General features: G+C 42.3%; 1 protein-coding gene across 6 annotated transcripts in view; it reads left to right on the top strand.

Moving 5' to 3' along the window:
* Positions 1–26,747, top strand: part of nktr (natural killer cell triggering receptor) — a 210,631-nt gene that overhangs the window by 70,461 nt on the left and 113,423 nt on the right. For 5 of the 6 annotated variants that reach the window (XM_078536562.1, XM_078536534.1, XM_078536546.1 and 2 more), the window contains exon 2: positions 14,170–14,250. In XM_078536562.1, the coding sequence (XP_078392688.1) occupies positions 14,193–14,250 (58 nt within the window). In that variant the 5' untranslated portion in view covers positions 14,170–14,192. Of the gene's footprint in view, positions 1–14,169; positions 14,251–26,747 lie in introns of those variants that run through there. The other variant, XM_078536570.1, reaches the window with a different exon arrangement.

Below are 26,747 nucleotides of genomic sequence, written 5' to 3' on the forward strand. Positions count from 1 at the left end.
AGGGAACATGACTGCACATCCTGTTCTTAACAGGATCCTAATCTGGATATTTATTCAGGCACTGGGGCCATATTTTCACATCAGAAAAAGGATTAAATGCTTGTGTTTCATTACCCCCAGTTTACAGACAAAATGGAAGCATTGCATCGTTCTGAAACAAGGATCCTGAAAATGCAATTTATGTTAATAGCAACAATAAATAAATTTCTATTTAGTGCACAAAATAATTCTTTAAGACATCTCTAGTAGTTACTGAGCTACTTAACTTGTGTAAGTGTTACATTCCTTTTAATGTGGCTGCGGAGTATAAATACTCTTAAAAAAAAATTGACAATTATGGCAGGAGAAGTTTGCAACTGGGCCGAGGGCATGGTGAAAAGAGAGCTCCACTTGGCAGAGAAAAGACTGAAGATTTCCTTGAGGGGCACGGGGGAAACCACTCCTGTCGTGTTGGAAAAGCCACTTGGCTGTGGCTTCAGCCTCCCATTCTCTGTCAGGTTCCCCAGTGGCCCCAGTAACTGTTTAAATTTAAAATTGGACTCATTATATTGTGGGAGCCATATTTAAATATGTTAATAAAACACCCCACCTCTCTACTGTGGGACACCTGAACACCTTGACACTGAACACCTTGACACTGAACACCTTGACACTGAACACCTTGACACTGAACACCTTGACACTGAACACCTTGACACTGAACACCTTGACACTGAACACCTTGACACTGAACACCTTGACACTGAACACCTTGACACTTAGCACTGTACACATAACAATGACACTTACTTTGCAGGTTGGGGTTGCAATCCCTATTTTTAAATTTTTAAACCCTGAGTATAGTGGGGCGGGTTTGTCACAGATGTTAATAGTGATATATAAATTCTGCCATATAGGCAGAAAGATTTACCTGCAGGAAGGAATGGGTCAGAACAGCCTATCTAAATCCAGACAATTTTTAAGTTAAAAGATAAAACTGGGCTACACAAGTGCAGGGCTGAGCCTGGTACAGCTACTGGATTCTGGGTACGCAAACTACTCAAATTTATTCAAGGAGATTCTCTAAAGAATTGGACCTGCAGATATCGGACAGGGGTGCAGACCAACTAGCTTTTAATACATTAATTGTATGTTTGTTAAATATTTTGTACTGCATGATGTTGATACTTGCTAGGTGTCCACCAAACTTTCAGCACTGGTTTGACCCAAATAACTGGCTGCAAAGAGTTATGAGTAAATGTCAGTTTTCTCCCTGAAGACCTTCAGTAATTGCACAGTATATTGCTTAACTATCAAATTCTTGAAGAAATAGATGATAAATGGGTAGTGCAGCATCTGGTTTTCTTTGTCTCCTGAGGGAACTAACCATTGCTGGAGTGTAAATTCACTGGCACTCCCCCTCATAATATCTCTCAATTAATGGTTCTTAATCTGAGCCCAGATAGTGAATCTTGATCAACTGGTCAATCCTGGAAAACACCACTAGCATTTACTAGCAGTAGACTCTGGACAGCAATTTGGTGTAGGAATCCTGACTCATTTCCCCCACCCTTTCCTTATGCTCCTGACTGTGAGAGGCTATTAGTTTTGGATTCTGATGATTTGGCAGCAGATTGTACATGTTGTGTCACCCTTGCAACTGTGGCTCAGTGGTTAACACTCTTGCCTCTGCGTCAGGCCTCAAGTTAAAATCCAACTCCAACTGACGCATTAATGCAGTATCAAAGGAATGCTGTGATGTAAGTGCCACCTTTTGAATGAGCCCTTAATTAAGGCCCTATCTTCCCTTTCAGCTGAACATAAAAAATTCCATAGCCCTGTTTGCAGGGAGGCCCTTGCCAATATCTATCCTTCAACCAACATCCCTAAAACATGGTATGGTTGTTATCTTAAGATTAAAGCAAAAAACTGCGGATGCTGGAAATCCAAAATAAAAATACCTGGAAAAACTCAGCAGGTCTGGTAGCATCTGCGGAGAGGAACACAGTTAACGTTTCAAGTCCGTATGACTCTTCAACAGAACTAAGTAAAAATTTCACCTCTCTTCTATTTTTACTTAGTTCTGTTGAAGAGTCAAATGGACTCAAAATGTTAACTGTGTTCCTCTCTACCGATGCTGCCAGACCTGCTGAGTTTTTCCAGGTATTTTTATTTTTGTTATGGTTATTGTCTTATTTCTGTTTGTAGACCTTGCTGTGCAGAATATGGCTGCCACAATTTCTTGCACCCAACATTGACTACATTTCAAAAGAACTTAATTAACTGTAAACTGCTTTGGGATGTCCTATGATTGTGAAAGGAACTGTATAAATGCAATTCTCCCACATCCATATGTTGCCTCTTTAGTGTCTCCATGTGAAAAATTCATTGAAATGAGATAGCGCTTCGATTGAAAATTAGTTAGTGTTTGTGTTCATTTTATTTTGTTCTACGAAGTTGAGCTTGTCATGTAGCCAAGCAGAACAGGCAGGGCACAGTAAGTGTATGGTATAATACTGCTGGTCATTCTGACCTTGTTCAGCATAAAATTGCTGCATGCATTAGCAGAGCAGTAACTTATTTTATTTTCACATGTACTGACTAGCTGGGAACTTGACCAGGGAAATGTGCTATGTGGAAAATGTATTCAGATAACTGCAGCTGATTACTGTTCATAATTTTGAGAGAGATATTTAACGGAAATATTGCTTACTTTTTTAAAGCCTTTTAAATCTAATCTTTACTGTGTTTAAAAAAATATATATTATGGCTATAATACCAATCCAATTCACCCCACCTCACCCCAATGAAGAAGGCGCAGTAATCGGGCAGATTTCATTTCTGCTAAATTTTCATGACAGCAAGCTTAGCAAAACATCTTCATGGCTTTATTTATTGTTCGGCATAAGGAAGCATGGATCATTCTGTAGGAAAGATGACAAATATTCCCCGTGATTTCATTTTCACAATTAAAGGCCCAGTGTGGAAGTTGACCAAAAATGCCACCCACAAGAAGAAGATCCAGTTTTAAAACACCACACTTTTTTGTTTTGGTTGCTGGGACAAAACATTGTTCTCCAACTGTTATCTGACCGTCAATGCACTGCAATGCAAAAGCTGCTAAAGGAATGTAACTGAAACAAATGCAAAAACTGAGAGGGTGCAGGGAACTGCTTAAAAGGGAAAAATTTGCATGGTTAATGGTTCAAGAGTAGGGGAGTGAGACTACTGATAACTTGAGAGCCAGTAGAGACACGATGGACCAAATGGACCCCTATACAGTGAGATTCTATGCTGGAAATCTAAAATGAAATTGTGGAAAGGTTGGAAATGCTCTGTTAGTTTGGCAGTCTTTCGTCTCATAAGAGCTTGGTTTACACCTTGGTGTGGTAAGCATTGCCTGGTGTGTAACGGGAGGCCCACTTTGGCAAGGCAGTCTCTGCCACATTTGCCTCAGAGGAAGGCAGTGGGATGCGAAGGTGCACGATTCGCTAGCTTCTGTTTTCTCTGAGCGTCACTTCTCGCTCAGCTGAGCATTTCATTTCTAGCCACCTCTTCCAATGCACTTCCAAACACTCAATTGGTCAGATGGTTCACTAGATTGATTCCAGGGATGCGGGGCTTGTCTTATGAGGAGAGATTGAGCAGTTTAGGCCTATACTCGCTAGAGTTTAGAAGGATGAGAGGAGATCTAATTGAGGTATATAAGATGCTAAAGGCGATAGACAAAGTAGACGTGGAGCGGATGTTTCTCCTTGTGGGGCATTCTAGAATGAGAGGCCATAGTTTTAGGCTAAGGGGTGGTAGACTTAAATCAGAGATGAGGAGGAATTACTTTTCTCAAAGGGTCGTGAATCCGTGGAATTCACTACCTCAGAATGCGGTGGATTCCGGTAGTTGAATAAATTTGAGGAGATAGACAGATTTTTAATTAGTAATGGGTTGAAAGGTTATGGAGAGAGGGCAGGAAATTGGAGTTGAGGCCAAAATGAGATCAGCCATGACCGTAATGAATGGCGGGGCAGGCTCGAGGGGCTGAATTGCCTACTCCTGCTCCTAGTTCTTATGTTCTTATGTTATCTGTGGAGAGAACAGACAAGTTAACATTTCAGGTGTGGGCATATAAATAGCCTGGCCAGAAATGTCTGTCCTTTTCACTGATGCTGCCTAACCTGCTAAATGTTTCCAGCATTTTGTATTCTTGTTTATGGCTTCTAAGTACCAGACAGCAGTTTGGTCTTATACAAAGTTTCCTCTTCCCTAACTAGATTCGCATTCTGCATTGGAATTGGGCTAGATGCCTGGGAGGAGGAGAAAGTATAGAAACATCCCTGTCAGCATAGGGAATATGATTTTCTGCATTGGAATTGGGCTGGATGCCTGGGAGGGGGAGAAAGTATAGGAACATCCCTGTCAGCTTAGGGAATATGATTTTCAGGGGAACACCAGCTGAGTTGAGCCTATTGCATAAAGTAAAAATGTTGTATTTTATCTCTGAAAGGTAGCAGTTACCTAATCAGTTATCTAAAGAACCTTATTGGTTCAGCCTGCAGCATTTTCAGTATCTTGCCTGCCTTAATGATTGGCTTCCATACATCGTAAGATCACTGCGGTCGGTTTGTCTAGTTTTTATTTGTCTATGTGGTGCTATGGAAAGGAGTCTGGGGTTGCTACCTTACATCTTGAGTAGATGAGACCTATATTCTCTAGAATTTAAGAGTGATAGGTGATCTCATGGAAACATAAAATTCTTAAGGGCTTAAGGCTAGATTCTCCAAAGGATGTTTCACCTGGCTGGGGAGACTAGAACTAGGAGTCATGGTTTCAGAATAAGGGGTCATTTAGGACTGGGGTGAGTAGAAACTTCTTCATTCAATGAGTTGTGAACTTTGGAATTTTCAACCTTAGAAAGCTGTGGGTGCTCAGACATTGAGTGCATTCAAGTCAGGGGCCAATAGATTTTTGAGTACTAAGAGAATTAAGTGATATGGTTATAATGGGGGAAGTGGAGTTGAGGTAGAAGATCAGCCATTGAATGGCGGAGAAGGCACGAAGGGTCGAATGGCCTACTCCTTCAGTCTCCTTTTGCACCATTTTTATGGCCTGACCATTCTATTCACTTTCATCCTCAGTTAACATTAATGCATGCTTGAAATTAGCTTTTTTGCCTGATCCTGGCAGCTCAGGTTTTTGCCAGAGGATGTCACGAGATGCTGCTGTGCTCATGTCATATGCAGGGCATGACGTTCCTGTTCACTCTTCAGGGAAATAAACCTGGGATCACTGCAGCTCAAATGGACTAGTGCACATGCAGCTTTGATGCAATTACATTTTGTTTCTTACACAGCTGAAAACCAGCTTCGGCCCATCGAGACTGCACCGACACGTGAGAACCACCTGACCTACCTACCTAATCCCATTTACCAGCCCTTGGCCCATAGCCTTGAATGTTATGACGTGCCAAGTGCTCATCCAGGTACTTTTTAAAGGATGTGAGGCTACCCACCTCCACCTCCACCCTCCCAGGCAGTGCATTCCAGACCGTCACCACCCTCTGGGTAAAAAAAGTTTTTCCTCACATCCCCCCCTAAACCTCCTGCCCCTCACCTTGAACTTATGCCCCCTTGTGAATGACCCTTCACCAAAGGGGAATAGCTTCTCCCTATCCACCCTGTCCATGCCCCTCATAATCTTGTACACCTCAATCAGATCGCCCCTCAATCTTCTCTGCTCTAACCCCTCTTCATAACTTAAATGTTTCATCCCAGGCAACATCCTGGTGAATCTCCTCTGCACCCCCTCCAGTGCAATCACATCCTTCCTATAATGTGGCGACTAGAACTGCACACACTACTCCAGCTGTGGCCTCACCAAGGTTCTATACAACTTCAACATGACCTCCCTACTTTTGTAATCTATGCCTCGATTAATAAAGGCAAGTGTCCCATATGCCTTTTTCACCGCCCCACTAACATGCCCCTCTGCCTTCAGAGATCTATGGACACACACGCCAAGGTCCCTTTGTTCCTCAGAATTTCCTAGTGTCATATCGTTCATTGAATACTTCCTTGTCAAATTACTCCTTCCAAAGTGTATCACCTCCCACTTTTCAGGGTTAAATTCCATTTGCCACTTATCTGCCCATTTGACCATCCCGTCTATATCTTCCTGTAGCCCAAGACCCTCAATCTCATTGTTAACCACCTGGCCAATCATTGTGTCATCTGCAAATTTATTAATCCTACCCCCACATAGTCATCTATGTCGTTTATATAAATGACAAATAATAGAGGACCGAGCACAAATCCCTGTGGTACGCCACTGGACACTGGCTTCCAGTCACTAACACATCCTTCTGTTATCACCCTCTGCCTCCTACAACTAAGCCAATTTTGAATCCACCTTATCAAATTACCCTGTATCCCATGTGCATTTGCCTTCTTTATAAGTCTCCCATATGGGACCTTGTTAAAGGCTTTGCTGAAATCCATATAAACATCAACTGCACTACCCTCAACTACACACCTGGTCACCTCCTCAAAAAATTCAATCAAATTTGGTGGGCACGACCTCCCTCTGACAAAGCTATGCTGACTATCCCTGATCAAACCTTGCCTCTCCAAGTGGAGATAGACACTCTCCTTCAGAACTTTCTCCAACTGTTCCCCTACTACTGACGTGAGAACTAAAGCTACTCGTTAGCTCCACCTTTGTTATGTATGCAGAAACTGTGGTGTGTATCAAGGATGTTAGTTGACTTGGTGACTCACAGGAGCAAAGGTTGTTGTTAAGTTTCTCGGAAAGAAATAGATTGTGAATTGCTGTGTTCTAGGTGGTGGTATGGTGTGATTTTAGTCAGAAAGAGATGCTTAGCTACTTGAATAAGTTTCAGTGAGCTAAAGGATACTTTTCTCTCGCCTCTTGCTACATCTTTGATGGTGCAATAACCATTTTTAACTGGGAAATTTGCCCTGCTCATTTTAAATTCCACTTTGAGAGTTGTTGAAAGGACAAACACTGCAAATATCTAGTATTTTTGGAAAGGATTGAGGTTTGATTTCAGTTTCTCCCCATAGGTCGAATTAATTTCATATCTCTTTGCTGTAAACAGTTTTATTGCAGGGTTTGCACTGTTGTTTGTCTCTCCAAAGTAGGCTATGGGTTGCACATAATCAAGGGGAAGGCGATGGCGTACTGGTATTGTCACTGGACTAGTAATCCAGAGACTCTGGAGACCTGGGTTCAAATCCCGCCATGGCAGATGGTGGAATTTGAACTCAATAAAACAATCTGGAATTAAAAGTCTAATGATGACCATGAAACCGTTGTCGATTGTGGTAAAAACCCATCTGGTTCACTAATGTCCTTTAGGGAAGGAAATCTGCTGTCCTTGCAATGTGGTTGACTCTTAAATGTTTGTTGGAAATTAGGGATGGAGCAGGATGTAGAGGATCTGACGCAGCCACAAAAAATCGGGAGAGAAGATTTTTTAAGTTTGTGTTTTTTGAAGTTGACTTCTCTAACCCTTGTTGCAGCACCTAGAATGGAAAAGAAATCCCAATCATTTCACTGTCTTTTATCGGATTCTTTCATCATTTCATTCTTTCATCGGATGCGGGTGTCGCTAGCTAGACCAGAATTTATTGCCTATCCCTAATTGCCCTTGAGAAGGTGGTGGTGAGCTGCCTTCCACTGCAATCCATGTGGTGTAGATACACCCAAAGTGCTGTTAGGGAGGGAGTTCCAGGATTTTGACCCAGCAACAGTGAAGGAACGGTGATATATTTCCAAGTCAGGATAGTGTGTGGCTTGGAGGGGAACTTGCAGGTGATGGTGTTCCCATACGTCTGCTGCCCTTGTCCTTCTTGGTGGTAGAGGCCGCAGCTTTGGAAGGTGCAGTTGAAGGAAAAGTAATAGATAACTCTCTATCCCCATTTCCCAGAACCACAATTTACATTAATATAATGCCTTTAATATAGTAAAACATCCCAAGACACATCAAGACAAGACGTGTATATAAAAAACAGAAAATGCTGGAAAAGCTCAACAGGTCTGGCAGCATCTGTGGAGAGAGAAATAGAGTTAACGTTTTGAGTCCAATATGACTCTTCAATGCTATTCCCAACCCCCTCCCGCCACCCTCCGGCCCCCTCCTCTCTCTTTCTCCTGCTCTCCCGCGCGCGCTCCCTCGCATACCAGGCTCTCTCAGGATGCCAGTGCAATTGTGCGATTTTTTGTTTTTGACTCCGTGGTATTGACGTTACTACCTGCTGTGTTAAAATGAGTTTGGCTTATAATCAGTCAACTTGCTGTGTGATGCTGATTTGTTTTTATATTTAACGTGCAGCTGGTTAAAGCTAGCATCACAAGGTGTACATTTTGACACCGTCAGAACAGCAGAATAAACATTGCAATTTTAAATCTGCATTTATGGAAGCATTTCAAAATCAGTTCCAAACTTAACATTTTATGACTGTCTTTTGGTGACAGAGCACTTATTCGAGCGAGGCAACTTTTTGTTCAAGTCCATGCTAAGCCAGCCTTGAGTGGTAGTAACTTGATGGTAAAACTGGAACCAACGCTCGTACAGGTTAATGCAATATTTGTAGAACTATTTTGTAAATTTTGCACAGTACTTTTTTTCTCCCAGTCCTCTGCATATATGAAGAATCTGATATAAATGCTGTAACAAGTGTTGGCTTCATCAAACCCACTGATAGAGACGTATCTTCTCATTGGTTATTGCCTGAGTGCCCGGTGTGTTGTCATTTTGGGAAGCACAAGGGGGAGGATCTTCAGCTCAATAAGTGACTGGTCACCTGCCAGTAGCAGTTCTTATAAATGCTTGATTTTTCCCTCAAACCACTCACTGTGCCATTGCACTGGGGAGTGCGAAGTGGATCATCGCTGGCTTTAGAGCTACCCGTGAAGCCCGAGAAGAGGATAAAAATCGATGACAGAGCCCACTGAGGACTGAGGCAGATGAAAATTGATGTTAAGAGCCACTGTGATGCCAGAGTCAATCGTGTATGTTTGTGAGGGTACAATGTTGATGGTAACTTGTTAAATAGCCAGTGCCATCTGGACCCTCAATCACCAGAAAACTGCATGCTACGTTGATTCATTTTAAAGGGTTCAGTGAAATTATTTTAAGCCGAGTAAGTTTTCTTTTATTTTTGGGTATAGTTCACGTAACCTCCAGTATTTTTTTTAAAATCAGTGCTCACCAAGGCAAAATACTTTGGCAAGAGTTGCAGAGCTTAATTTTGGGACTAAAATAGAAAGTTTGAAGTGATTTTTATTTCAGCAATGCTGTCCCTTTGCTGTGAACACCTATGCATCGCAGGCTGCAGAAATCATAATGAAATGACTTAGTTTGCAGAGGAAATCTAAATTTCCAACTAGAAATCTGGTTGGGTGGGATTGTAGCCTATGATTTTTGTTCAGAGTTGTAGTCCAAGTGTTGTAAATTCCTGTCTCCTTTTGGAGAGACAGGTGGTTTTATCACCACGAGAACAAAAATAAGTCGTTTTTTTTTAAAAGAAGTAAATCATCCCCACCCCTCACTTTGCCTGGGCTTTCTTTTAGGATTATTTTCCGCAAGCCCTACTTGTTGTTAATAAATAAATGAATAAAATAAATTACTGAGGTGTTTCAGTTTTTTGCTTAACTAAAGTGAAAGCTGCTTTTTAACATGCTGTATCCCAAGGTAGATGCCTGAAAGCAGACAGACTGGACATGTTAACTTACCACTGCAAATCTGCATACTTGCAATGAGAATTGGAAACCAGATGTCCTGTGTTTTTTTTTGTTCCGGGCTTGAGCAGTGCCTTTATTGGAAATATAGTGCACAAGGAATGGTATATGTTTACGAACATCAGCCACCTGGAGTAGGGTTAATGAAATGTTTCTTTGTTTAGTACTCTGTCCCTGTTGAATATTTGTTCAAATATATAAAACCTAATCAGCCTGGGGTTAATGCTGCTCGATTGCAGTAACAGGTGTCTGAATTGACACTAGATTGTTAGTTCCCCCCATAGCTGGTTTCTGTTTATATGTGTGCACGTTTAGTAAAATTTGACAAGTTAAGCTCTCCAAACTATAATTAGCTTAGATTTAAGGAAACCTTCTATCCCTGCTATAAAGTGACTATTTGTTTTTGTTATCAGCCTCATAAATGATGGGCATGGTGAGGGTTTTTTTCCTTCTGCCAATACCATTCAGTATCAGTTTGAATGCAGAGCAGGTTAAGAGATCAGAGAAAACAATCAGAGGGATGGAAGTGAGGGGCTTGGTAGGGAATAGGATAAGGCCAGCTAGTTCTTGAGTTGGAGCTTATTGAGTCATATAATGGTTACAGCACAGAAGAAGGCCATTTGGCCTGTTGTGTCAGTGCCAACTCTCTGCAAGAGCAATTCATTTAGTGTCACTTGCTGCCTTTTTCTCGTTGCCCTGCAAGTTTTTTCTCATCAGATAATGATCCAATTCTCTCTTGAAAGCCACAATTGGATCTGCCTCCACCACACCCTCTGGCTGTGCATTCCAGACCCTAACCACTCGCTGCAGGAAAAACCATCTTAAATTACTGGGTTGGAGTCCAATTGGGAACAGACTCGTGATGTTAACTCTGTTTCTCTCTCCACAGATGCTGCCAGACTTGCTGAGATTTTCCAGCATTTTCTTTTTTTATTATATTAAAAGCCACATTGTTGATCTGTTTTAAACAATTGGAGTTTAGTTGGAAAACTTTCTCTTTAATGCACAGCCTCTATAATTGTTTTTGTGCCATTAAAGCAACAGTATTAAAAACTGGCTCCCATAAGCTGTCTGACAGTGATACCTTCCACAGTTCTTCATCTAGCTGTCAGTAGAGTGTGTCTCCTACAGCAATGTAAGAACAGGGGTAGAGCATTCTGCCATTATTAGTTCCTGGCTGACCTGTTCCTCAACTTCATATTCCTTGATATCTTTACCTAACAAAAATCCATTGATCGCAATTGCTGTCCTTTGCATGAAAAAGTGCTTCCTGATTTCACTCCTAAATGGCTGAGCTCTAATTTTAACATTTCATTAACTCCAACATGGAGGAAAGTTTCCCTGCATGTGTTCTGTCAAATCCTTTTATTATTTTAAGCACTTTGATTAAGTCACCCCTGACGTTTTTGCTTCTGTTATTTTAAACATGTTTCGTGGACTGTTTGGATTGTTCAATAAAGGTTGGAGACAGTTAAAAGCATGTGGCAGAGGAAAAGTTACCTTGGATTGTACGTCCTTTCAGACTTGTTCCTGTCTTGAGAGAAACTTACGTTTGCCACTGATTCTATTTCAAGCAGGTCTGCAGAGCTGTATTGTGTGATGTGCAGGCCAGAATTCTGTAAAACGCAAAACTAGAAGGCTAAAAACAAAAAACTACTGCGGATGCTGGAAATCCAAAACAAAAACAGAATTACCTGGAAAAACTCAGCAGGTCTGGCAGCATCGGTGGAGAAGAAAAGAGTCGACGTTTCGGGTCCACACGACCCTTCAACAGAACAGTTCTGTTGAAGGGTCGTGTGGACCTGAAACGTGGACTCTTTTCTTCTCCACCGATGCTGCCAAAACTAGAAGGCTGGCTGCCTTGAATTGCTTTTTTAGCCTTATGGTATTATATCAAATGTACAGCACAAAAACAGGTCGTGGACCATGCTGGCATTTATGCTCCATCCAAGCGTCCCCCTACAATACTTCATCTAATCTCATCAGTGTACTCTTCTATTCCTTTCTCCCTCATAATGTTTATCTAGCTTCCCCTTAAATGCATCTATACTATCAGCCTGAACTGCTGCTGTGCTAGTAAATTCCATATTCTAACCACACTCTGGGGAAAGCAGTTTCTCCTGAATTCCCTATTGCATATGTTAGTGATTACCTTATATTAATGGTCCCTGATTGGGTGACTTTAATCCAATCTCAGATTTGTTAACCCATGCCTTCCTTGGTCTTCAAAGTCATCACTTCCCTGGGCACAGTGCATTTACACTGAAGATTGGAGTTGTCTGCTGCATGCTGGTAATGTCACCTTATCTATTTCTGACTGTATATCTTTTCTTTGCCTACCTCCTCAATACAACTTCTTTTAAAGGGATAAGATTTTAGTTGCAAAAGAATTCAGATTACATTAGACCAAACCTTTTAAAATAATATTCCTGCATTTATATTGCAGCACTGCCTCTAGAGGGATGGTGCTACAATAAGCTAACCTAATGGGCTATTTTCTCCGTATGCTGTTGTCCGGTTATATATCTCCCAAGTATGGTTCGGCATAGTACTGTGCCCCATCCTACAGGTCAGCAGTGATACATGGGGAATGTATATGCTCCAGAATCTTTTAAGTCACAAACAAGATTTTTAAACAACCCTACATGCATAGCTTCATTGATGCACTGAATAATGTTGGGTTAATTTTTTTAAAAAGTGAATTTAGAATTCCAGCGACTCCACCATGGAGCAGAAACACGGGACACAGTTCAAAAACCTAGCATTAGTTTAAAACTCCACATGGGTCTGAAGTCATCCAGGTTGATGTGCTTTTGTAGATTTGCTGTCACTAGTGTGACACAGTTGTTATTTTTATGTTGATGACATGCAGGGAGAGAAGTTGTGTCGGGGTAATGTCACTGGACTAGTAATCCAGAGGCCCAGGCTAATGCTCTGGGGACCTGGGTTCAAATCTCGCCATGGCAGCTGGTGGAATTTAAATTCAATTAGTTAATAATTCTGGAATTTAAAACTAATTTCCATCGATTGTTGTAAAAACCCATCTGGCTCACTTATGTCCTTTAGGGAAGGAAATCTGCCATCCTTACCTGGCCTGGCCTACATGTGACTACAGACCCACAGCAGTGTGGTTGACTCTTAAATGCCCTCTGATATGGCTGACCAAGCCACTCGGCTCAAGGTGGGAAACAGATGCTGGCCTTGCCAGTGACACCCACGTCCCATGAAAGATATTTTTTAAAATGCTGTCAGTAGCGGAGTACACCTGGCACTTCTGTACTGGATAAGGAGCATCAGGGCATAACTTCCCCTGGACTCCAAAGACCCAGGTCAGAGATGTAGAAAACAAGCACTACTTTCTTTTCAGTCTTTTAGCTGGGGCACACCGCGGTGCCCAGTCATGGACAGCCCCTCCTGTGCACGCGCTACATGTAGCAAAATTCTTTTTTGAAAACCTGATTTACAAGTTTGTAACACGTGAGATACAGAGGAAATCTTCCCACTGTCAGTACAAAAGCAGGTTGTGGTGCGTGAGAATTGGCTCTCCCTTGGTCCCAGGTACTGGTATAAAAATAACTTGTCAACTCTGGAGTTCAGTGCAGCTCAGTCTACTAGCAGAAGGAATTTTTAAATCTCCCAGGAAGAAGATTTTAATGGCAACCAAAATTATGGATATAAATTTATAAAATGTAGGTGAGTAAAACCCAGAGGGAGCAGAACATTGTTTTCCTTAGTTTGTTTAAATACCTTTTTTTTTAAAAAAAGTGTTCAGCTTGTATCTAAGCTTCTGTTTCTAACTATTCGGTTAGGTTTTATTTCATCTTTCAAACCTAATTTCACTTTTGTTGAGGTTTCGTAACTATAGTCAAAATTCAAAAGCTGTGATTTTTATTATAAATGTCCTTTTCGTTTTCCATGACAGCGCATATTTAATGGTATTAATTGTGCATATTTAGGTGGGTTCATTATAAACAGTTGTGCTGCCTCTCTGGTTTAGTTCCTTCAATTAATGCTTCTTCAACAGTTCACTACAAGTCTGCTTAATTACAGAACAGTGTTTGTCTTGAAGTGACTGTTTAATAGGCTGGTAGGGGCGCTATTTGAAACAGATGAGTTTGCATATATATTTATATATTTAAATCCCTCAAGCTCTCGCAGAGTTGTGCTTTCACTACCCCCCCCCCGCTCCTTTGAGCAGTTCATTCACGTGCTGCCAGGCATGAGCTTAAGGAAAAAGGGATGTGCTGCCTTTGCTTGCATCAGAACTGGTTCAGCAAAAAGGTCGGGGTGGTGGGGAGGGGGAGCCGTGGGAGAGAGAATAGATGCCTGCAGGACTTCAAGTGGCGGCCTCATTCTATAGCAAAGCAGTTTTTGAGTTTCAGCCGGGATCAATACAGCAATCTTGCCAACCTGCTCCTCTTTGTTCTGGTCTAGGTGTACACAGAGTGTATACCGTGATGGGGGTGAAGAACCGCCCGCAATGCTACTTTGATGTGGAAATAAACAGGGCTCCAGGTAAGATTCTTTTGTTCCTCCTTTATTGTCAGTAAGTATTTTTATCTTGGTGAATATAGCATTATTTTTGATATGTCATTTTTTAAATAAAAAACAGCTCTGCAAATGACCCTTGCATTGTTTCTTGTTACGGATCAACTGTGGTAAATTGCTTTATAGATATGAAATGTTGATACTCGGGCTAAGCATATGAATTAAAAACTGCATTTATGCTGCCTTGAGGGTATTTTCAAGTCCGTCCCCGCTTCCCCCAGGACTAGTGAATAGATCAAAGCGTGTTTAGGTTTTGTTAAATGATTCATATTAACTTTGACAGTCTTGTGTAGAATAATTTAACCACTTGTATTCTTGCCTGCTTTAGAGATTAGTAGTTATCTTTAACATTCCATTATTGAGTAAAGGGACGGGTTGTGGATCCTGTGTTTACCATATGATGACTGAATCTGGAGCTGTCAGCTCTCGACACCTTCTTCACAAACTTGCAGCTGCACTTCAGATGAATGCACAAGTAACTCGTATGCAAGGCAAGGGCTAATCTGAACTAGCCTTCCCTACCTTACTAATAAAACTGCAGCAATTCAAAACTGAGCTGTTTTAGTTTCTGTTGTGTGACTGAAGGTGCAAGACTGATTTTTTTCAGTCCTGAATCACTTTGTCATCCAGTAACTTAATTATCCGGATGCTCCCCAAGGTATAAGAAGAGGAACAGAAGTATAATCATGACAAAAATTGTGATGCTGATTCTTGCACTGATTTATGAGCATATATTGGACAAGGCTGGAGTCAGACATTTGCTTGTTTCAGGAAATTAATCCTTACTCCAAATTTTCATGTGAAAAAGCTACAGAATGAAATTTGCACGACTGCCTTATATTTATAGGGAACATAGGTGCCAGTCTCCAGGAGAATGTTAAATGTTGGAACGTGGAGGGTTAACATTGGATAATAATGTGAATGACTCTACCAATGCATTTTTTTTCCCCCCTTGCTGCACTTTCCTCCCACACGGTTACAGCTCCATGCTTGCTAGAAAACTCCACTCTACCTTGGCCGAATGGCCATTCGTCATGAGTAGCCAAACCGCTGTCAACAGTCAATTCTTCCATAGGGGAGGGGTAATGTTGGACAAGCCTTGATCTGTCTTTATCCAGCACATGCTTTCCGATGAGCAGAAATCCTCTCCTTATGTGTTTTCTTACCCCTGCCACCCTTACCTCCACCTTCCTAGCTACAGAGCGCTGGGGCTAGTTCATAAAATCATGCAACACAGGAGGAGGCCATTTCGCCCATTATGCCTGTGCCAGCTTTTTGAAAAAGCCACCCAGTTAGCCTCTCTTTCCCTATGCGCCTACAGATTTTTTCCCCTTCAGGTACTTATCTCATTCTCTTTGGAAAATTGCTAGTCAATCTGCTAACCACTGTCGTTTCATATCGTTCATTCCAAACCATAACAGTTATAATGCCCTGATCAGCCAACTCAGACTGAAGTTTGAACCTAGGACCTTGTGGTTGCTGTGGCTGAGTACTGCACTGGCCAGTGCCTTTTTTTTACCTGCTAAATCATCATGGATCTCATGCTGGCATATTTAGCATTTGGTATTATTTATAGTCTGATACTAGAAGACTTGTGTAAGAAGAAACATTCCCTGTGCTATATTTTACACTTAGGATCTTTAATATCTACTTATGTGGCTCAGTATCTAATTTTATTTGGCGACGCTCCTGTGAAGTGCCTTGGGACATTTTATCACATTGAAGGTGCTATGTTAATGCAAGCTGTTGCTGTTGTAAATCTGTTGCGTTTGATTCTGTGTTTAGTGAATCATATTGACAGTTGGTTCCATTATGGTTTAAAATTTTATATGATCAAATTTATCACTAACATTTTTAGGTTAAATGGGAAGGAAATTTTAGGCGGATATTTTTGTTCAAAGCATTCCTTCATTTTACTGTAGAAAAATGACAAACTTACGGCCTTTTTTTGAAAATTTTTGTAAAATTGTGAATTTACTCAACCTCGAAGAGACTCGGGAGTGAAGTCATCCCCCCCTGCTAGATTCACCAGGGCGTCATCCCAGAGCTGCTGCAGAAAAAGCAGTGGAGCTGAGAGTTTGAACCAACCTCTGAGAGAATCCACAGCTCTGGGGTTTAGATGTAGCCGTGCTACAAGCTTGGAAATTGCAACCCTGGCTGGTATCCTGGATTGGAATTCTGCAGCTTGAGCCTACCCCCCCTCATCCCTCATCCACTCCCTGTTTCTTGTGCAGTTATTCTGGGACATTTCCCATCAGTTACATCAGAGGGCCCTGGAAGGAAGTCAAAGATTTTTACGGGATAATAAAATGGATTTTTTTATAACAACATTTTAAAATGTCATAAGTATACCATTTTGTTATATATAAAATGCGGAATTACTTTGAACAAAGAGACCTTTATTCCCTTTTGGTATTTTCTTTTTAAGTTTCCCCCGTCATTCTTTTGGCCTCCTCATCTAACAGGGCCATCTCATCCACATTTTCACTTTATAAAAATCAAAATGTTGCATAAAATTAAGGTCAACTTTAATCACCTCCTCACTCCCTTTGAAAAGTAATGACAGCCGCATAATGGCATAATTGAGGGAACTTATTTCAGACAGTAGAGTAGATGAATCAATATCATTGGCGACACTAGGCATTAAAACTGGAGTTCTGCTGCAATCCATGTGTATGTTCAGCTCCCTCATGTTGCCAGATTCAATATCTATTCCCAATCGTCACAATTATCAACAGCCGCTTTCTGGGAAAAGAAATGAAAAGCTGTTCTTGTGGTTGATGTTTCCTTCTAACTTGTTTTGAAGGTGACGCTCTTCAGAGATTTGTCGTAGTTCATCAAAAGTATGTTAAAGTTTATATCTATTGAGATAAGTTATAAATTATTCAAATATACTTCAATAACAAATACAGTTAGCATAAAGTGAACAATAAATATGAAACATTAAAAACCTATCAGTGTAATAAAAGCTTTCATGGTGTCTCAACTCCTCCCCAAAAGACTAGTGAAACTTGGTCATAAAAATATAAATTTTAATGCAAATAAATTAGTTTTAGTCAAGAGGAGCTAATGATTCATGTTTTTAATAAAAAGGTATAAAAAGTTATTAACTAGCAAACAGCGACATTCGTGTCCAATTAAGTCAAAGGTTCATGTTCTGGATGTTATTATGACTCCTTGAGGGCTGCCATTAAACTTAACTAATGCTTCTGAAGACAAAGCCTCTGATCCGACTTCCTTAGGCTATGTTAACTGTATGTGGAGTTTCCAGCAAGGCTTCTTTGGCATCTGACATTTAACTTTAACATACTTTTGATGAACTACGACAAATCTCTGTTTCTCTTTTTGTATCTAATAAATATAAGTGCAAAATGCCTGGCTATTGTGGGCTGCAGTAGCATTCATGTGTCCAGAGCATTTCATTGAGAAGTACTGAGGCCAGGAGTCCAGGAAACCACCAGTTTGAGAAGATAAAAGCAAAGGCAAATCAAGAATCATTGGATGACACTAAGAATGATTTTTTTCAAGATCTTGATAATTGCAGGAATGTTGAGTCATGTAAGGAGTTCAATAGTTTTAAGGTCATAAAGAATGAGGTTTCCTTTTGATTTCATCACAGTGGGCTTGTAGGGAAGAGAATGACCTGCTTTCTGGAGCTTAGAGTGAAAAGTTAAGAGGAGCACTCATATTAATATTGATAAAACAGAAAATAGCAAAAATAAAGGTTGAAAAGCAGAAATTGAATGTGAGAGAAGGAATCTCACTTCAGATGCAGGGGGTTTTTTTTCTGTATCCTCTACAGGAGAAATCTGACATTGACAAACTACATGTGATTACCATCAAATGGCTGTTGGTGCACTTTAGAAAGATGGAAGTGGCGCTTCCATCCAGTTTTTTAGGTCACCTCATTAGCATAACTTGGTTGTAATTTTGGACAAGTCTAAGGAGAAGATCACTGATTGGAAAGGAAAATGCATTTAAGTCTAACTTGAAGGAATGATGACTTTCACAAAAGTTTCTTAATAAGGGAGTAAACATATTGGAGAGCCTCTGATCAGCTGCTTTTCCGAAGGCCCAAGAGGCTGGGGACTAAGATAAGGGGACTAATGGAAGGAAAGAAAATTCATGGTCCAAATGTGAGCCAAGGGATAGAACTCAGCACACAAACACTCAGCCCGTTTACTAGTGCTGGTGCACGAGTTGTTTGTGAGGTCAATTCTTTGTGCCATTCCAAAGGCACCTTCCCCATAAATTAGCATTGCAGTATCCTTATATAGCTTCATGGAGGCCACTACTGAATGTGCCAACACTTGCTACATGCTACCTTACATTAAAGGACACAGCACAGCACCTACATCTGCTAACAAGACCCTGAAAAGCGAGCTTCCCACGGTCATTGCCAGGGAGTTGAGCCAGCGCCTACAGAAAACGTCAGTGACATCTTAGCATGTTTGGGAATTGGGCAACATTGGATTCTCAATCAGTCTGAAGATGGAGAGGTACACAATTTGATTGGTCACGTATGTTACTCAAGCCATCTGGGTTCCATCTTAATTGTGCTGAACCTGACCTGTAAAGTTTGCTGCTGTTCAGTATAAAGTAGGGACTTTAGTTGCCCTGTTATTCAGTAAAACAAGTGATGGGCAATAAGTACAGCCTTTCTAACATCGCCTATCCTGCGATCAAACACTTAGAAACCATCCTGATATGAGCACATTAGTACAGTTAAACAAGGTTAAATAACCAAGTGGGTTACAATTGAAAGATGATTTCTCCAAAACTAAAGATGGGTGGCATCATGCTGTGTACTGTGTAACATGATCGCACAAAATTCTTTTGCCCGTTCTTTTAACTTATGTCAATGCCCTTGGTAAAACAGCAAAGGAATTTCATATGGTCAAACTAACGTGTTTGAAATTCCACTTTGTAACATTAGGAGCATCAGTAGCATGTGCACCAAATTTGGAACAGTAATTATTATGCTCCTTCCTGTTCTTGGCTGGAGTCTTGCACCATTGAGTGGAATCCATTCATACAGATCTGCACAAGACAGAACTCATGACATATGAAGAAAGATGTCGGTTGCTAATTTATTATTGAGTTCATTGTAGATCAGTTTGAATCACACAAAATTCAGTTCCAGTGAGTCATAGTTTAAAGCTAATGCAATTCCTCCATTCAAATGAAAATAATTCATTTAGCAGCCACTGCATTTGTGAAAGAGGGTCAACGGTTCTTCAAAATATGTTGACGTAGTCCCATTTTGAATTTGGCAAAGAGCTGCAGTTCATCTGTAGAATTTTACAACCTCAGTAAAAGTGCTTGTTTCCATGGCAAGTGGCCAAATTTGTAGTTAGTTCTGCAGTAAGATTCTTGCTTATAAATCCCAGTAAGTTCTCAATCAGCCGAAGGAAAATTGGCAGGTTAGTGAATTATCACTGGGCTATTAGTAGGGCTGCAATGAGCAAAGGTTGTTTGGAGCTGGGAAACAGCCTGTGCACTCATCCTTTCCATCAGAAGATGTTGTATGACATTGAAGTTGCGTGAAGATGGGTAGGGGAGGGAAGAAATATTTTCATTTGTTTACGTCTTGTATGTGTTTTAGTCACATTTGCTCTTGTCTGAATAGCAAAAGAGTTACTTTGAACACTTGGGTGCAAATCTCAGACCATTATCTGACACAGAGTTAAACACAACCACTGATTGAAGCGGATGATTTAAATTGTTCCAGTTTTTGTTTTTGAAAGTGGCATCATCAGAACAGATGCGACGGAGGCGAAGGAACTGAGAGAATGGGATGGAGTCCTTACAGGAAGCGGGGTGTGAGGAGCTGTAGTCAAGGTAGCTGTGGGAGTCGGTAGGCTCGTAATGGATATTGGTGGACAATAAAGATGTGGTTATGGGTACCCGCATGGGCCCTAGCTATGCCTGTCTCTTTATGGGGTATGTGGAACATTCTTTGTTCCAGTCCTACTCCGGCCCCCTCCCATAACTCTTTCTCCGGTACATCGATGATTACTTTGGTGCTGCTTCATGCTCTCGTCGGGACCTGGAAAAATTTATTAACTTTGCTTCCAATCATTTTCACATGGTCCATCTCTGACACTTCCCTTCCCTTCCTTGACCTCTCCATCTCAATTTCTGGTGATAGACTGTCCACCAATATCCATTACAAGCCTACCGACTCCCACAGCTACCTCGACTACAGCTCCTCACACCCCGCTTCCTGTAAGGACTCCATCCCATTCTCTCAGTTCCTTCACCTCCGTCGCATCTGTTCTGATGACGCCACTTTCAAAAACAGTTCCTCTGACGTGTCCTCCTCCCTTAACCGAGGTTTTCCACCCATGGTTGTTGACAGGGCCCTCAACCGTGTCCGGCCCATCTCCTGCGCATCCGCCCTCACGCCTTCTCCTCCCTCCCAGAAACATGATAGGGTCCCCCTTGTTCTCACTTATCACCCCACCAGCCTCCGCATTCAAAGGATCATCCTCCGCCATTTCCGCCAACTCCAGCATGATACCACCACCAAACACATCTTCCCTTCACCTGGTGGCATTCCATGGGGATCGTTCCCTCCGTGACACCCTGGTCCACTCCTCCATCACCCCCTACTCCTCAACCCCCTCCCACGGCACCTACCCATGTGACCGCAGAAGATGCAACACCTGCCCCTTCACTTCCTCTCTCCTCGCCGTCAAAGGGCCCAAACACTCCTTTCAAGTGAAGCAGCTTTTCACTTGCACTTCCCTCAACTTAGTCTACTGCATTCGTTGCTCCCAATGCGGTTTCCTCTACATTGGAGAGACCAAACGCAGACTGGGTGACCGCTTTGCGGAACACCTTCGGTCTGTCTGCAAGCATTACCCAGACCTCCCTGTCGCTTGCCATTTCAACATTCCACCCTGCTCTCTTGCCCACATGTCCGTCCTTGGCTTGCTGCATTGTTCCAGTGAAGCTCAACGCAAACTGGAGGAACAGCACCTCATCTTCCGACTAGGCACTTTACAACCTTCCGGACTGAATATTGAGTTCAACAATTTTAGATCTTGAACTCTCTCCTCCATCCCCACCCTGCTCCCGTTTCTTCCCCCTCCTTTTTGTTTTTTCCAACAGTTTATATAGATTTTTCTTTTCCCACCTATTTCCATTTTTAAATGTATTTCCACCCATTGTTTATTTCTTTTAGTATTCCCCCCACCCCCACTAGAGCTATCTGTACCTTACCTCTGTCCTGTCTTTACTCTTAATTAGCACATTCCTTTAGATAATATCACCACCTTCAACACCTCTTTGTTCTTTTGTCTGTGACAGCTTTTGGTTATCTCCACCTACTACTTCCTGCTTGTCCCAACAAACCCCCCCCCCCCCCTTAAACCAGCTTATATTTCACCCCTTTCCTATTTTTACTTAGTTCTGTTGAAGGGTCGTGAGGACTCGAAACGTCAACTGTGCTCTCCTCCGCCGATGCTGCCAGACCTGAGTTTTTCCAGGTATTTCTGTTTCTGTTTTTGTTTTGGACTTCCAGCATCCGCAGTTTTTTGCTATTTTCTCAGAGCATTATCCTGGGTCCCTGGATTACCAGTCCAGTGACAATACCACTACACCACCACCTCATCTTCATATCTGTTTTTCCTCTGTGAAGTACTTTGGGATGTTCTCTGTTAAAGGCGCTTAAGAAACGAATAGCCACTGCCAGTCAGTCACCAGGAATTTGCAGAAAGCTTTTATATCAATTTTTCCTTATCTTCCTTCTGGTTCTTTTGATAACTTTAAACCTGTGTCCACTGGTTACCAACCCCACCCTGTCTGTGGAAATGGTTTCTCCTTATTTACTCTATCCGAGTCCCACATAAATTTGAATGCTTTATTATATCGCCAATTAACCTTCTCTCTGAAAGAAGAGCAATTCCATATTCCCTAGTCTTTCCAAGTCCCTCATCCTGTACACTCTCCAAATCAATAATAAAGGTGAAACAACAAAAGAGAGTGGAGGGTCTGTGTAAAGAGTGGGATTTTACCTGTGAGGGAGCAGAACAGCTGTATAAAGAGCAGGAGTTTATCTGTGAGGGAGCGGGGCCAGACCAGCTATGTAAAGAGTGATGCGGAGTGGCTGTATAAAAAGCTGGAATTTACCTGTGAGGGAGCGGAGTTTACCTGTGAGGGTGACGGTTCTCACCCAGACATTCGGTGGTGCTGGAATTCAAAAGGAGTGACGTCAGGACAAGGGAGAGAGCTAATTGGTAGGTAGTGGGTGAGTTATTTTTTTCCTCTTTACAGCGACATTACAGAAGGTAAGAGTCTCAGAATTTTTTTTTTAAGAAAAACTAAATAGTTTTCTACTTGGCTTAAATTTAAGGAAATAGCCTTTTAATTAAAAACAAACAAAAAGTATGGCAAGGGAGCTCAGCCCCGTGTGTTGTACGGCCTGCAACATGTGGGAATTCTTAGACACTCCTTGCAGTCTGGATCACCACATGTGCAAGAAGTGCCACCAGCTTGAGCAACGGGTTTTGGAGCTTGAGCGTCAGCTGGAGACACAGCGGTGCATCCGCGAGCTGAGGGTTATGTGGATAGCACGTTCTTAGATGTGGTCACTCCGCAGCTTAAGGAAGTGAGGTCAGAGAGGGAGTGGGTGACCAGTCAGAAGAAGGGAGGCAGGCTGGCAGTCAGGAAAGCCCCAGAGTGCACCTCACCCAAGAACCATTTTTCTGTGTTGGAAAACAGTGAGAGTAAAGGTTCCCTGGAGAGTGCAGCCAGAGCCAAGTTCACGGCACTGTGGGTAGCTCATCTGCATAAGGGGGGGAGGAGTAAGAGTGCAAGAGCGATAGTGGTAGGAGACTCAGTAGTGAGGGATGTGGACAGGCGCTTCTGTGGCCGTAGATGTGACTCCAAGACGGTGTGTTACCTCTCTGGTGCCAGGGCCAAGGATGTCACAGCACAGCTGCAGGGCATCCTGAAAGGGAAGGGTGAACAGTTCGAGGTCGTGGTTCACATTGGTACCAATGACATAGGTAGAAAGAGGGCTGAGGTCCTGCAACAAGAATGTAGGGAGCTAGGTAGCAGATTAAAAAGCAGGACCACAAAGATTGTAATCTCTGGATTACTCCCTGTGCCACATGCCATTGAGTATTGGAATAGGAGGACAGAGAGGATGAATGCATGGCTAAAGAGATGGTGCAACAGGGAGGGCTTTTGTTTCCTGGATCACTGGGTCTGTTTCTGGCGAAGGCGGGGCCTGTACAAGTCGGACAGGTTGCACCTGAACCAGAACAAGACTAACATCCTTGCGGGGAAGTTTGCTAGTGCTGTTTGGGAGGTGGGTTTAACATAATTTGGCAAGGGGGTGAGATACAGAGTGGAGCTACAGTAGGGGGTGCTGCACAGCCAAATATAGAAGAGAAACAGAGTGCCTGGAAAGCAGAGCAAATATAGACCTGTTAAGGCACAAGGGAATAATGCCAGGCTGGATTGCATCTATTTTAACGCAAGGAGTCTTACAAATAAGCCAGATGAATTGAGGGCGTTGATTAACACATGGGAATATGATATTGTTGTTATCAAAGGGACATGGTTGAGGTAAGGGCAGGGCTAGCAGTTCAATTTTCCAGGGCATAGAATGTTCAGGCGTGTAAAAGAGGAGGTGGCATTGAACTATTGAATAAGGAGTCAATTACTGCAGTAAGGAGGGGTGGTATCTTAGAAGGTTCCTCAAATGAGGCCATCTGGGTAGAACTTAAAAACAAAAGGGGGGCAGTCACTTTGCTTGGGCGTGTACTATAGGCCACCAAACAGAGGGAGATAGAGGAGCAGGTATGTAGGCAAATCTCAGAAGTGTAAAATTAATAGAGTAACAATAGTAGGCATTTCAACTTCCCCAATATTAACTGGGATAGTCTTAGTGTGAAAGGCTTAGAGGGGACAGAATTCCCAGTGCATCCAGGAGAGCTTTTTGAGCCAGCACATAGTACGTCCTACAAGTGAAGGGGCAGTACTGGACCTAATCTTGGGGAATGAAGCCGGGCAAGTGGTAGAAGTGTCAGTGGGGGAGCATTTCGGGGATAGTGACCATAACTTTGTAAGATTTAAGGTAGCTATGGAAAAGGACAAAGTTGGACCAGAAATAAAGGTCCTGAATTGGGGGAAGGCCGATTTCAGTATGATATAAGACTGAATCTGACCAAAGTGGACTGGGAGCAGCTACTTGTAAGAAAGTCTACATCAGACCAGTGGGAGTCATTCAAAAACGAAATAGAGTTAGTTCAGGACCAACATGTTCCTTTAAAGGTGAAGGGTAGGACTAACAAGACCAGAGAACCCTGGATGTCAAGGGGTATAGAGGATTAGATAAGGTAAAAAAGGAGGCTTACGGCAGATATAGAGGGCTGAAAACAGCAGAAGCCCTAGAGGCGTATAGAAAGTGTAGGGGGGTACTTAAAAAAAAATGTAGTTAGGAGAGTGAAGAGAGGGCATGAAAAAACACTAGTGAGCAAGCTAAAGGAAAATTCCAAGGCATTTTATAAATACATTAAGGGCAAGAGGATAACCACGGAAAGAGTAGGGACCAAAGTGGCAATCTCTGCGTGGAGCCAGAGAACGTAGGTGAGGTTTTAACTGATTACTTTTCATCTGTGTTCACTATGGAGAAGGACGATGTAGATGTATTAATCAGGGAGGGGGACTGTGATATACTTGAACAAATTAGCATTGAAAGGGAGGTGATATTAGCAGTTCTAGTGGACTTAAAAGTGGATAAATCCCCAGGCCCAGATAAGATGCATCTCAGACTGCTATGTGAGGCAAGGGAGGAGATTGCAGGGGCTCTGACACTAATTTTCAAATCCTGTCTGGCCACAGGAGAGGTGCCAGAGGGCTGGAGGACAGTGGATGTGGTACCATTATGCAAGAAGGGTAGTAGGGATAAACCAGGTAATTACAGGCCAGTGAGTCTAACATCAATGATAGGGAAACTATTGAAAAAAATTCTGAGGAACAGGATTAATCTCCACTTGGATAGGTAGGGATTAATTAGGGATAGTCAACATGACTTTGTCAGGGGGAGTTCATGTCTAACAAATTTGATCGAATTTTTCAAATTGTGTAGATGAGGGTAAGTGCAGTTGATGTAGTCTACATAGACGTCAGTAAGGCTTTTGACAAGGCCCTGCATGGGAGAATGGTCAAGAAGGTAAGAGCACAAGGGACCCAGGGCAATTTGACAAATTGGATCCAAAATTGGAAAGTGGCAGAAAGCAGAGGTTGATGGTCAAAGGTTGTTTTTGTGATTGGAAGCCTGTAGGAATCGGTGCTGGGACCCATGCTGTTTGTAGTGTACATTGATTTAGACGTGAATATAGGAGGTATGATCAGTAAATTTGCAGATGACACGAAAGTTGGTGGTGTCGTAAATAGTCAGGAGGAAAGCCTTAAATTACAGGACAATATAAATGGGCTGGTAAGATGGGCAGAGCAGTGGCAAATGGAATTTAATTCTGACAAGTGTGAGGTGATGCATTTTGGGAGGACTAATATGGCAAGGGAATACACAATGAATGGTAGGACCCTAGGAAGTGCAGAGGATCAGAGGGACCTTGGTGTACATGTCCATCAATCCCTGAAGGCAGCAGCATAGGTAGATAAGGTGGTTAAGAAAGCATATGGGATACTTGCCTTTACTAGCCAAGGCATAGAATATAAGAGCAGGGAGGTTATGTTATGGCACCACACCCACAAACATTCACTCCCTCCACCATTTGCTGCACAGTAGCAGCAATGTGTACCATCTACAAGATGCACTGCAGGCATTCACCAAGACTGCTTCGACAGCACCTTCCAAACCCACGGCCACTATAATCTAGAAGGACAAAGGCAGCAGATAGATGGGAACACCACCACCTGGAAGCTCCCCTCCAAGTCACTCACCATCCTGACTTGGAAATATATCACCACTCCTTCACTGTCGCTTGGTCAAAATCCTGGAACTCCCTTCCTAACAGCACTATGGGTGTACTTACACCACATGTACTGCAGCAGTTCAAGAAGGCAGTTCCACATCACCTTCTCAAGGGCAACTAGGGATGGGCAATAAATGCTGGCTCAGCCAGCGAAGCCCACATCCCGTGAATGAATAAAAAAAATAATGTTGGAGCTGTATAAAACATTAGTTAGGCCTCAGCTGGAGTACTGTGTGCAGTTCTGGTTGCCACAGTTTAGGAAGGATGTGATTGCACGAGAGAGGGTGCAGAGAAGATTCACCAGGATGTTGCCTGGACTGGAGCGTTTCAGCTATGAAGAGAGACTGGATAGGCTAGGGTTGTTTTCCTTAGAGCAGAGAAAGCTGAGGGCGGACCTAATATGAGGTATAAAAATTGAGGGGCATAGTTAGGGTAGATAGGAAGAAACCTTCCCCTTAGTGGAGGTGTCAATAACCTGGGGCATAGATTTAAGGTAAGGGGCAGAAAGTT

The sequence above is a fragment of the Cetorhinus maximus genome, chromosome 3, assembly GCF_964194155.1.
Source record: "Cetorhinus maximus chromosome 3, sCetMax3.hap1.1, whole genome shotgun sequence".
In the NCBI taxonomy this organism is placed as follows: domain Eukaryota; kingdom Metazoa; phylum Chordata; class Chondrichthyes; order Lamniformes; family Cetorhinidae; genus Cetorhinus; species Cetorhinus maximus.